At 40.9% G+C, this 13,091-nt stretch overlaps 1 protein-coding gene across 1 annotated transcript in view; it reads left to right on the top strand.

Moving 5' to 3' along the window:
• The first annotated feature begins 941 nt into the window (after positions 1 to 941).
• LOC139414376 (E3 ubiquitin-protein ligase MARCHF9-like) overlaps positions 942 to 13,091 on the top strand; it is a 30,657-nt gene continuing 18,507 nt past the window's right edge. Inside the window, exon 1 of the mRNA XM_071162291.1 lies at positions 942 to 1,286. Within this exon, the coding sequence (XP_071018392.1) occupies positions 942 to 1,286 (345 nt within the window). The remainder of the gene's footprint in view (positions 1,287 to 13,091) is intronic.

The raw sequence follows: 13,091 nt of genomic DNA on the forward strand, positions 1-13,091 counted from the left end.
TGTGTTCTTCTACAGGTTTTTGGTGTCTCGTCCTATCCTGTTTAAAATGCGAACACGTTGGATAGTGAAGTGGCTCTCGGACTTATGTGGAGAGGGAACCGTATGGGACATATTCTCTATCTATCAGCCAGAAAAAAAACAGTGAGGAAACAGGGGAAGAGAAAAATACGGTGTTCTGAAGTCTAGCATGCCATTGAGGGACAAACAAAAGAGATGGTTGTCAACTGGCCTTTTTTTGTACGGACTAAACAGATGAAAGCAACACCCAAAAATGACTCAGTGGAATTACTGATGACATAGCGACATCTGTTTTTTAATAACATTGTATATTATCCCTGAGCCTTCAACGCTACCCGCTCCACTCTATCTTGCTCCCTCTCAGCTTGCGATAGAATTTTCTTTCAGAACCTTGGACAGCTCCCGTTAAACGCAAGCTTTGCCATTGTGCCATAAGTGACTGGATCGAAAATGTACATGAGGGGATTCAGTTTGATCCGATTGCTGTTTGGTTATGCTCATCGCTCACACTGAAAGCTATCGGGAATTGTTGTATCGGCATCCGTTGAATCCCAAAAGAAACTGCCCATCCATGAAAAACTTCCGCATTGTCTATCGGCTACACATGGTAACAGAGAAAATGTAACAAGGAGTGATACAATCTATTTACATTGTAATATTTTAAATTCCGTTGACCAATATATTTTGGTCGGCAGTCATGCTTTTTATAGAAACCTCTGATATTTTTGTTTTGATAGTATAGCCCATAGCTAGAGAAGGCTATTTGAACCAAATAGGTTTGCACTTTGTAATAATAATAGGCTACTTACAAAGCCCATTTTGGCTCTCAAATCGTGCATAAGAAATGCCTGATTTATACAACTCAATTTATTGATACCTTCTATTTCACCCTACAGCCGCATTTTGCCTATGTGGGCTAGTTCATGATGTTAAAGTACCGGATCCGTATGTTTTTCAATGAACTGAAAGTGCTGGTTTTGATGCGGTCTGGCTTAAGACGGGGGACCGATTCTGACACAAACCCAGACAGGCGAACAAGCAGCATGCGAGGGCTCGGGGTAGGAGGCTGCGGGTGGCCACCCTTCGACTGCTCTACCCGGGACGACGAAGAAGAATACTATGGCACCAATCCCCGGCCGCGGAGCCTGGCATTCGAGGAGAAGAATGCGAAGCTCCAAGCGAGCCTGGACACTGTATCGCTCACAAGCAGCTTGGACAGTGGCATGCGCTCGCCGCAGTGCCGAATCTGCTTCCAGGGCCCCGAACAGGTAGGCTTTCCTGTCCTTCACCTATCTGTCCAAGTCTAGGCTACAGTTCCCTAGGCCCCTGTTGGTTACCTATCGTCTCCCCATTGTTTCCAGGGATATGCCTGTAAGTCCCTTCAAGGCTTCAAAGTTGGTTCTTCACATGTATTTCAGGTCTATACATAAGCCCATACTGCAGGGAAGCTCAGGTATCACCGTATGGGCTAAGGAAAACAAGCATGTCTTTGATCAGGGCAAATACCAAACTTTTCTACAATAGATAAAGTCAACCTTTGTCTCCAAAGACCCCATAAGAGATACATTGGCTCCATGCAGACTGTTACGTTCTCCTGGAATCCAGAATAACTAATGCTGATACAAAGCTTTTAACTAAAACTTTGTTGACATGTTTCTGCATCCTCATGTTCCCGCTGCAGCCCAAACAGACAGTGATACAGCTTCCTCCCATTGAGGAGCATAAGCAGGGTTTCCTTCAGTAACAGCTCCAGTTAAATTTAAGCTCTGCAATTGTGACCCCATTAGGGTGCCACAAGTTTGGTTTCATGAAGCAACTCATGAAACATCAAATCTGGAAATGTCTCCAATGGGTCAAACTTTCACAAAGTGTTATAGAGAATTTACATCATGGACGGCTATCAGTGCTGTGCCAATATTAAACATTATTGTATTGTTATCCTGTTTGAGGGACAGTTTTCAATAGACAGCACATTTTTTTTCAAAATAGTTGTTCGTATTTGGTTCCATACATTGTTCCATACACATATTGTTCCATACATACAGTACATGCAGTACCTGTCAAAGGTTTGTACACACTTACTCTTTCCAGGGTTTTTATTTATTTTTATTATTTTCTACATTGTAGAATAATATTGAAGACATCAAAACTATGAAATAACACATAATAATCATGTAGTAACCAAAAAAGTGTTAAACAAATCTAAATATATTTTATGTTTTCAATTCTTCAAAGTAGCCAACCTTTACCTTGATGGCAGATTTGCACACTCTTGGCATTCTCTCAACTAGCTTAATGAGGTAGTCACCTGGAATGCATTTAAATTAACAGCTGTGCCTTGTTAAAAGGTCATTTGTGGAATTTATTTGCTTCTTAATACGTTTCAGACAATAATTTGTGTTGAGACAAGGTAAGGGTGGTATACAGAAGATAGCCCTATTTGGTAAACAACAAAGTCCATATTATGGCAAGAACAGATCAAATAAGCAAAGAGAAATGACAGTCCATCATTACCTTAAGATTTGAAGCTCACTCAATCCGGAAAATGTCAAGACCTTTTTAAAGTTTCTTCAAGTGCAGTCTCAAAAACCATCAAGCTCTTGAATGAAACTTTCTCTCATGAGGACCGCCACAGGTCAGGAAGACCCAGAGTTACCTCTGCTGTAGAGGATAGGTTCATTAGAGTTACCTCTGCTGTAGAGGATAGGTTCATTAGAGTTACCTCTGCTGCAGAGGATAGGTTCATTAGAGTTACCTCTGCTGCAGAGGATAGGTTCATTAGAGTTACCTCTGTTGTAGAGGATAGGTTCATTAGAGTTACCTCTGCTGTAGAGGATAGGTTCATTAGAGTTACCTCTGCTGTAGAGGATAGGTTCATTAGAGTTACCTCTGCTGCAGAGGATAGGTTCATTAGAGTTACCTCTGCTGTAGAGGATAGGTTCATTAGAGTTACCTCTGCTGCAGAGGATAAGTCCATCAGAGTTACCAGCCTCAGAAATTGCAGCCCAAATAAATGCTTCACAGTGTTCAACTAACAGACACATCTCAATATTAACTGTTCAGAGGAGACAATGTGAATCAGGCCATGGTCGAAATGCTGCAAAGAAACCACTACTAAAGGACACCAATATGAAGAAAAGACTTGCTTGGGCCAAGAAACACGAGCAATGGACATTAGATTAGTGGAAATCTGTCCTTTGGTCTAATGAGTCCAAATTTGAGATTTTTGGTTCCAACCGTTGTGTCTTTGTGAGACGCAGAGTAAGTGAACGGATGATCTCCGCATGAGTGATTCCCACCATGAAGCATGGAGGAGGAGGTGTGATGGTGTGGGGGTGCTTTGCTGGTGACACTGTCAGTGATTTATTTATAATTCAAGGCCCACTTTACCAGCATGGCTACCACAGCATTCTACAGCGATATGCCATCCCATCTGGTTTGGGCTTAGTGGGACTATCATTTGTTTTTCAACAGGACAATGACCCAACACACCTCCAGGCTGTGTAAGGGCTATTTAACCAAGAAAGAGAGTGATGGAGTGCTGCGTCAGATGACCTGGCCTCCACAATCACCTGACCTCAACCCAATTGAGATGGTTTGGGATGAGTTGGAACGCATGAAGTGAAGGAAAATCAGCCACCAAGTGCTCAGCATATGTGGGAACTCCTTCAGGACTGTTGGGAAAGCATTCCAGGTGAAGCTGGTTGAGAGAATACCAAGAGTGTGCAAAGCTGTCATCAAGACAAAGAGTGGCTACTTTGAAGAATCTCAAAAATAAAATATATTTAGATTTGTTTAACACTTTTTTGGTTAGTACATGATTCCATATGCGTTATTTCATAATGTTGATGTCTTCACTATTATTCTACAACTTAGAAAATAGTTTTACATTTTTTTTAAAAACCCTTGAATGAGTCCAAACTTTTGACTGGTACTGTGAATACATACATACTGTACATAAATACATACATGTTGTTTTATATATTGTGCCAATGCAGATCTTTTCAGGTTAAAACAGGCAGTGGTTCCACCACCAAGAAGCAGATAAAGATTAATACTGTAGCTATATAACAAGTAGTGTAAGACACTATGAAGAAAACAATTGCTTTAATATTTATTGCTCAGAATTTTAAACAAGGAACCTGTAGGCCTAAGTGTACAAACATAGATTTTATTTTACATAGTTTGCATATATAGCACAGGAGGTTGTTGGCACCTTAATTGGTGAGGACGGGCTCGTTGTAATGGCTGGAGCGGAATTAGTGGAATGGTATCAAATACATCAAACACATGGTCCTCCTCTCAGCAGCCTCCACTGATAAATAGAGATGGATAATGCTAGCTAACTCCTGTGAATACCTCCTGTGCATACCTCCTGTGCATACCTCCTGTGCATACCTCCTGTGCATACCTCCTGTGCATACCTCCTGTGCATACCCGGATATCTCAGAGGCCTTTTCGTGTGTCATGTTGCAGATAACATGGGTAGAGCAGAAGTGCTTTCAATAATAATCGGATTGTTATGATTTGATTCCCTGTCAGTCTGAACCTGACACTACTGTGTGTCAGCTAACCCACTGGGCACAGACATCATTTCATTGTCTAGTTTTGTGTTACATTTGGTTTAGTTATCAACAAACATGAATTTACATGAAATCAACAAAAAATGTCACCATGTCATTGGATTTAGGTTAAAAGTTAGTTGAATTTTTTAAAAATTCTCTTACCCAGTGGGAAGGTCCTGTGACTTCATCACAGGCAGAAAGGAAAACACAAATAACGTCAAAAGAAGTGTAACAACATGTGAGGGACCAACGATGACAATAGGACATCCATCAGATTGAATACAGTAGGACATACAGTAGATACATTGAAATACAGTAGTAAAGTGCATCATGGGGTAATGCATTTAATGACATTTGCCCATTTATCATGACATCGAATCACAACTAATCAACAAAGATTCTTGTCTGTGCAAAATATTTGAAACATTGGCAAGAAACACATACAAAAACAACCCTTAAAAGTCTATTAGTGATTGTAAAAAATGTATTTTTCTCAACCAAATACTTTTCCTGTATACTTGAGTGAATGAAATTAAAATACGTTTTGTCAGAATGATTTGACTATTTGTTTGTTAGAAGCAACAACAAAAAGGCCTGAGCTAATTCTCCCTGTAAGCGAGCCTTGGGCTGTAATATTATAGATAGAAACAGTCTCTGTTGCAGCACCATGTCCCATGATATAAGCATCCACTGAGGGAATCAAATGAGACAGAACCCCTGAATACTTTTAATTAGCCTTGGTGGTGTCCTTTGAAAGGAGGCACGTGGATCCATTGATAGAACGGAAATGACAACATTGTGTGGAGTTGATTTATAGGAGTGTCGTGATGGGGACTTAGTGTGCAGGAGAATAAGAGAGATGAAGAGAGGACTGTGGAGTCTGCAGAAACCCTGTAGCTAGGGGTATAGTGCCCTAACCTTATCACAAATCTACATACAGTGTATTATTCCACCGCTGCACTGGGGAATGATAATCCTTTCAAACCTCTAACTGTACATGTATATTAAATGGGTAAAATGTTCTCATTAGTTGAAAGACCGCAGATAAAGAAAAGCTTAGTGAGGGGGTTTCAAATGGGAGGTCTTTCAAAACATGTTCTCATCTAGGATAAGAGACTCCTCGTCTCTTATCCTAGATGAGAACATGTTTTGAAAGTGTAGCAAGTATAGTTCTAAGAACATCCTTGAAACAGCTGGCTATAGCTCTATGTTATTTGCAGTGAAGTGGTGGTGGTGGTGGTGCACGTGTATGGACCCAGGCTCTGCTGGTTGGAAAGGGCTGATGTGTAAGGCATTGGACTGCAGGCAGAGTCTGACATTCATCCAACATCACTGGAGAGACATGCTCATGGAACCTATAGTGCCCACAGTGGATTGTCAAGATGGACAACTCCCACATGCAATCCCATGGTTTTAGCTGAAACTCATACCATGAAGATTGTACTCACTCCACCATTTGTCTTCCTACACATTATTCTATATACCTGTGTATTAGTTCTCTAAATAGAAACGATACAGAAAGTGGTCATTACCATATGGGTGGAAGAATCTGATCACCTTGTGCATGAATAAATATATGCTGTTTTTTTTCACACTGGTCTAGTCAGAGAGGAATATTGTAAATCATGTCCCCGTCTGGTGTTTCTGGAGCAGTAGTAACTCTGGAATTATGCACATGTCAAAATATGTGTGTGTGCGTGTGTACGTGTGTGTTTGTGTGCGAGTGTGTGCCAGTGTGTGAATGCATGTGTGAGAGTGTGTGTGTGTGCGTCTCATTTATATGGTACATCCCAAATTATATGGACCAGGGCGAGAGCAAGATCATAAAGTAGAGATGATAAGAGATGGAGAAAGAGAATGGGGGAGGGGAAATATACAAAAGGGCTTCAGAGAAAAGGGGGGAGAGAGATGGAGACAGTAAGGTAGAATAGTACCGTGGGGAAAGAACAATAGAATGGGGGAAAAGGTGATGAAAATAAAATAAAATTTTAGGCATTCTCTTATCTCTTTAAACCACATGGTTAATTGAGAACCTACATTTTTTACATTTGCCTTTGCAGCTTTTGTCATGATGATTCTGTGTAAGCTATTCACAAAGACTACTCTTTGGCTTTGATATTGTTACAATATGACATTTCCATGCATCAGCCCATTCTATAGCTAGGTTATATTCAACTTGATAAACACTTGAATGCCAGTTATTTTTTCAATTCAGGAAGTAAACTAGAATTCCAATTCCATTTCCAAATGTTTCTCATTGAAAGCCATTGAGGGAACAAGCAGAGTATTTGGAAGCGCACAACATTAATCACATACAATACCACTACAACAACTATATCACTCCTCTATAAGAGTTTCTCTAGTACAGTCCCAGAAAAAAGAGTGATATGTAGCACCATTTGTCCCTGCAGGAGAACCCTGTGAAAATAGGCTCCAGATAGAACCCTTTTCAGGTCAGATAGAAGCCCTTTGAGTTCCAAATTGAACCTGGGTTCCAAATACAGATGTAGGATCTTATTTTGAGGCAGTTTGCCACAGCAGGAAAATTACCCTGCAGCAACAGGAAATGTGAATAGTATATGGATTATAATTAATGGATATTTTTGTAGGGTTTGATAAAAAAAATTGTTAGGGCAAATCAAGTTTGACATTTCAAAAGTGGAAATTGCAAACTTTAGAAGCCTAAACCAAAAGTTTGCATTTCTCAGCAACAGAAGAGTGACATCTGTAGAGCCATTTAAAGGGTGCTATTTAGAACCAGAAATAGTTCTATCTGATCTAAATTATTCTGTAGGGGAATCTTTTTGTAAAGGGTTCCTCTATAGCAGGGGTGGGCAGCTCCAGTCCTCGAGGGCCTGATTGATGTCACACTTTTTCTCCATCCCTAGCAAACACAGCTGATTAATCAAATTACATTCTGAACTGAAGATCATGATTAGGTGATTATTGGAGTCAGGTGTGTTAGCTGGGGCAAAACTGTGACACCAATCAGGCCCTCGAGGACTGGAATTGCCCACCCGTGCCTTATAGGGACAAATGGTGCCATTCAGAACTATTTTTTTTCTGAGAATGTAGTCTATTCTCTCCTCTGTCTCTTTATCGATTTCTCAGGTTAAGTGTCTCAACAGATGATGGCCCAGCCTCCCTGGCGTTTGCCATTTACCTTCGACAAACACAACTAGCCACCTCATCAGGTGGTATCAAATATTCATGCTCATTAGCAGGCCACCCCCCAGTGATGGGGGTGACTCCCTGTTGACACTGTCAACCTGAGACGGAGAGATGGACATGCTGTGTCACTGTGCATCAACCTGGCCTGGGCCTGTATTCACAAAGTGTCTCAGAGTAGGAGTGCTGATCTAGGATCAGGTCTACCCTGTCCACATAATCTTATTCATTATGATCATAAAGGAAAACTCCCTCCTGCTCTGAAACTCTTTCTGAATACAGGCCCTGATGTGTGTCATGTCATGTAAACTGTCTGTCTCAGCCTCTCACATTCTGTACCTTTATTGCTTTCTCTGTGTATTGTTTTTCTTGTATCTGTCATTTCTATCTTTCCCCATAGTTCTACAATTGTTGCTTCTGTTCTTCCATGTTCCATACTCCAAGCTTCCAAGGCTGTTGTGTGCTATTATACCTGGCCTATAAGTACATTTCCTTGGTTACTAAAAATATGTTGTTGGCATGAAGGTTATGTCATGCCTTGTTCCATCAATAACCATTGATTAATGATAATATTATCACCTAGGGCCATATGTATCAAGCGTCTCAGAGTAGGAGTGGATTCAGGTAAATGTTTTCCTTTTTTATCACAATGAATAGGATTACATGGACAGCGAGAACCTGATCCTAGATGAGCACTCCTACTCTGAGACACTATATAGACATGGCCCCTTATCTGCCTATCTATAGCTTCCAAATTATAAAGACATCCTCCGCATTTCATAGTCATGAGATTATCACTCCAGCTCACAACATTGCGTCAGGCTTATATCAATATCAACAGGCGACACCATTGAATTCATGAAGACATCACTGTTACACCGATCTCCTGGTATCTTTCAATCATAATGTCATCATTGGTCCACCTGTCTCTCCATAACATCACATTAACAAAGACCATTGGTTCACCTAGCTGTCCACTTTATTTGATTCATTAAGGCATTATGCCCAAGGAGCAGATTCACGTACCCTTGACTTACCCCGTTTAATGTTGCTGGTGCTTTTTTGCCCCAGTCCCTTCCGTCCTTGCCAGCTGAACCATCAACTCGCGTGGATATTTACATGCCCCGAAACAAATCATATTTATATAACGTTGTTGTGATGGGCACTCTGTGCGTGTTTTGGGATGGGAATCAAGTTTGGTCCCACCCATGCCCCACACCCACCCATCCCCTACACGCACCCAAGCCCCACACGGCCACTCCCTTCCCTAACCCCATATTCTTTATCCGCCAAAACATCATAGGGACAGAAAGGCAAAGATACATACTGTCACGTTCTGACCTTAGTTCTTTTGTTATATCTTTGTTTTAGTATGGTCTGGGCGTGAGTTGGGTGGGTTGTCTATGTTCTTTTTTCTATGATTTGGGATTTCTGTGTTTGGCCTGGTATGGTTCTCAATTAGAGGCAACTGTCAATCGTTGTCCCTGATTGAGAACCATGCCTGGTTTCACTTTTGAGTTGTGGGTGCTTATTTCCTGTTTAGTGTGTTTGTCTTTCACGTAACGGGACTGTTAATTTGTTATTATTGTTTTGTTCAGTGTTCTAGTACGTCATTAAAAGCTGTGAACACTTACCACGCTGCGCATTGGTCCTCCTCTCTTTCTCCCAATGATGAACGTTACACATACAGTACAATCCAGCTAACAATAGTTGGTTCTCAGAATGTTCATAGGTATTTCTATAATAGATTTGTATCTGCGTATTCAAAGAATGATCATGCCATGAATAGGTCAGAAACGTTTTCATAACTCTGTGGAGACATTCTTTGAAAATGTCATTAGCATATGAAGATAATGTTTTCTATTGACCATGTCTGTGAGCATTAGATGCTTGCTGAGAATATTACTTGATTGACGATGAATTCACTGTTGCTCAATTACTACACCCAGACATCTTACTTTATTCTTACTGAACCCCAAGACTGCGATACACTTGCTTTCAGGTTTGAAATACAATAACATTTTCACAGAATGAACAACAAGGAGACCAATAACTCTATTCAATGCAGAGAACAAAATATGTGCAATAGGGGTGAGAGAAATTAGTCATACTATTTTGGATTACTTAGAGGATTGATCACAGTGGAAAAAACTCCCTCTGTGATGTCACTACTATTGAATGAAGGCGCTGACCAGCACTGACAGACTGATTACTCCACATTAAATACGGCCATGAAAAATTGACCACATTAAAGATCAAGTGTGTTTTGCAAGTGTGCGTAATGGTAGGGTTTTCATGGCACAAGCCATTGGCTTTCAGGATGGCCATGCCACGCTGACAAACAGGCAGTGAGCTGACTCACCGTCCACCCCTTCCTCCATCCTCCTCCCTCCCTTCATCCGTCCTCCCCTCCGCCTCTCTCTCCTCTCTTCTCCTCTCCCTCTCTACAGCAGCCCTGTGGCTATCTGGAACACACAGAGAGAGAGTGAGAGAGAGAGAGAGAGAAAGAGACTGCAAAGACAGAGCTTTAACTAAACTCACAATAACATGGGCTTGCCAGAGAGAGGAGAGGAGACATAAGAAGTGAGAGACGGAGAGAGAGGGGGAGAACAAGAGAGAGAGAGAGAAAGGTAGCGGGAGAAAGGGAAACAATGAGAGAGGGAAACAGGAAAGCGAAAGGAGAGAAAGAGAGTGAGGGGGGAGAAGGAAAGGGGGATGGGAAGATAAAGCTGTTTGCACTTTAGGCATTTAGAAAAGAGCAGGAAAACGAATGGGAATCATTATCGCTGTGGTAATGAGAGCATTTACAAAAACATACAGGCTTATTCCAACACACTCCTCTGGTAGCCACTGTCTTTTCATTCATTATCCCTGTTACATTTAGCTGTAATCCTCACAGCCAGCCCTTACCATTACACTCCATCTCCGTTTTTCTTTATCCCTCTCCTGCCCCATGTCTGCTTTCTCAAACCCAGACAAATGACAACAGCAACAACAACAACAACGATTGTACACAGTATGATGATCAGAATTGTGCTCCAAACCTATCTAGACTTTCACTGCTACGAATACTGATTTTATTTTTGAAGATATATCCTGTGAGTCTGTTTTTAGAAATGGTGTCAATGATTTTCATTTAATATACCGTTAGGGTAGTTCGGCGGGAATCTGGATTAGCAGCAATGCCATTCTCTCTCAAATCATGTTCCACTAGTACACATTCTTTAAATCAATACATTCTTGGCATTCTTATTTACATTTTTGAAAAGATTTTCTGGAATGGTGCCAATCATTTCCAATTAATGTGGGGGCTATATCTGGATGAGCAATGTCATCCTCTCCCAAATCATGTAAAACTATACATTCTCTCCCATGAACATCCGTGATTATCAATCATGAGCTAAGATCATTCTCAGCATTTAACAATTTCCTTTCATGTTCTGTGCTTGTGTACAGTAACCATAATGCAAACTTTAATGCCCCCGTCACTTATCCATTGACATTTATATGCCTCTTACTGTATACACCTGCTTCCATCACACAACATGGCACTTAACCTTTATGTACAATCCCTGTACTCAATTTTGTAATGTGTTGTAGTGGGCTATCCTGGCGAATGTATACCATCTTATTACCATGGAAATGCTTGTCCTTTTCCATCCTCCATCCTTCCTCTACCACAGTGAATAATGTCCGGCACTTGATGGCAGGACATAATGGAATGGAATCAATTATCTGACCCTGACCTCTCACCTCAGCCAGTTGCTATATGACATCACAATTTTAGAAAGCGATCCAGGGATATCAAGTTGTAGGTGTACTCATGCGTGTCTCAGATGACAGATGGATTGGCAGAGGCTGTACAAACAACACCCTTATTCAGTGGGACAAATAAAGAGAAAACCCTGTGTACAACAGTGCGTCTAGAAGTCCAGGTGCTGGTTTTGGCAGGAACAACTAGTATTCCAAAACAAGTGTAAAAATCCCACATGTTTTAGAACATCCGTGTCAGCTTCACCAACCATTCAGTGCTTACCCAGCTAAAAACGAACATTCCCACAACTTTAGAGAACGTTCCCTTTAGGTTTCATTAGGTCATTAACTAACGTTTTCAGAGGAATGTTCCTGTGATGTGCAAGGAATGTTTCCAAGAGACCATTCCCTTAATGTCAAATAGAACTTACCCAAAACGTGGTTACAATTTCTCAGAACTTAAGATATTAATGTTATAAACACGTTTCATAGGAAGATTGTAAGAACATTCATGTGTCCAGTTTTCTGTGGGCTAGGAGAATATTCCCCTAACGTCCCACCTGTCACGTTCTGACCTGTATTTCCTTTGTTTTGTATTTATTTAGTATGGTCAGGGCGTGAGTTGGGTGGGCAGTCTATGTTTGTTTTTCTATGTTTGGGGTTATTTCTATGTTTCGGCCTAGTATGGTTCTCAATCAGAGGCAGGTGTCATTAGTTGTCTCTGATTGAGAATCATACTTAGGTAGCCTGGGTTTCACTGTGTGTTTGTGGGTGATTGTTCCTGTCTCTGTGTTTTGCACCAGACAGGGCTGTTTTGGGGTTTCCACATTTGTTGTTTTGTAGTGTTCGTGTTTATCCTTTTTGTTATTAAACATGAATCAATATAATCACGCTGCTTTTTGGTCTGCCTCTACTTCACCACAAGAAAACCCTTACACCACCAAATATACACAGAACATGGTTGGCATGTTATCAGAATACAGTGCCTTGCGAAAGTATTCGGCCCCCTTGAACTTTGCGACCTTTTGCCACATTTCAGGCTTCAAACATAAAGATATAAAACTGTATTTTTTTGTGAAGAATCAACAACAAGTGGGACACAATCATGAAGTGGAACGACATTTATTGGATATTTCAAACTTTTTTAACAAATCAAAAACTGAAAAATTGGGCGTGCAAAGTTATTCAGCCTCTTTACTTTCAGTGCAGCAAACTCTCTCCAGAAGTTCAGTGAGGATCTCTGAATGATCCAATGTTGACCTAAATGACTAATGATGATAAATACAATCCACCTGTGTGTAATCAAGTCTCCGTATAAATGCACCTGCACTGTGATAGTCTCAGAGGTCCGTTAAAAGCGCAGAGAGCATCATGAAGAACAAGGAACACACCAGGCAGGTCCGAGATACTGTTGTGAAGAAGTTTAAAGCCGGATTTGGATACAAAAAGATTTCCCAAGCTTTAAACATCCCAAGGAGCACTGTGCAAGCGATAATATTGAAATGGAAGGAGTATCAGACCACTGCAAATCTACCAAGACCTGGCCGTCCCTCTAAACTTTCAGCTCATACAAGGAGAAGACTGATC

The sequence above is a fragment of the Oncorhynchus clarkii genome, chromosome 7 (genome assembly GCF_045791955.1).
Source record: "Oncorhynchus clarkii lewisi isolate Uvic-CL-2024 chromosome 7, UVic_Ocla_1.0, whole genome shotgun sequence".
Lineage (NCBI taxonomy): Eukaryota > Metazoa > Chordata > Actinopteri > Salmoniformes > Salmonidae > Oncorhynchus > Oncorhynchus clarkii.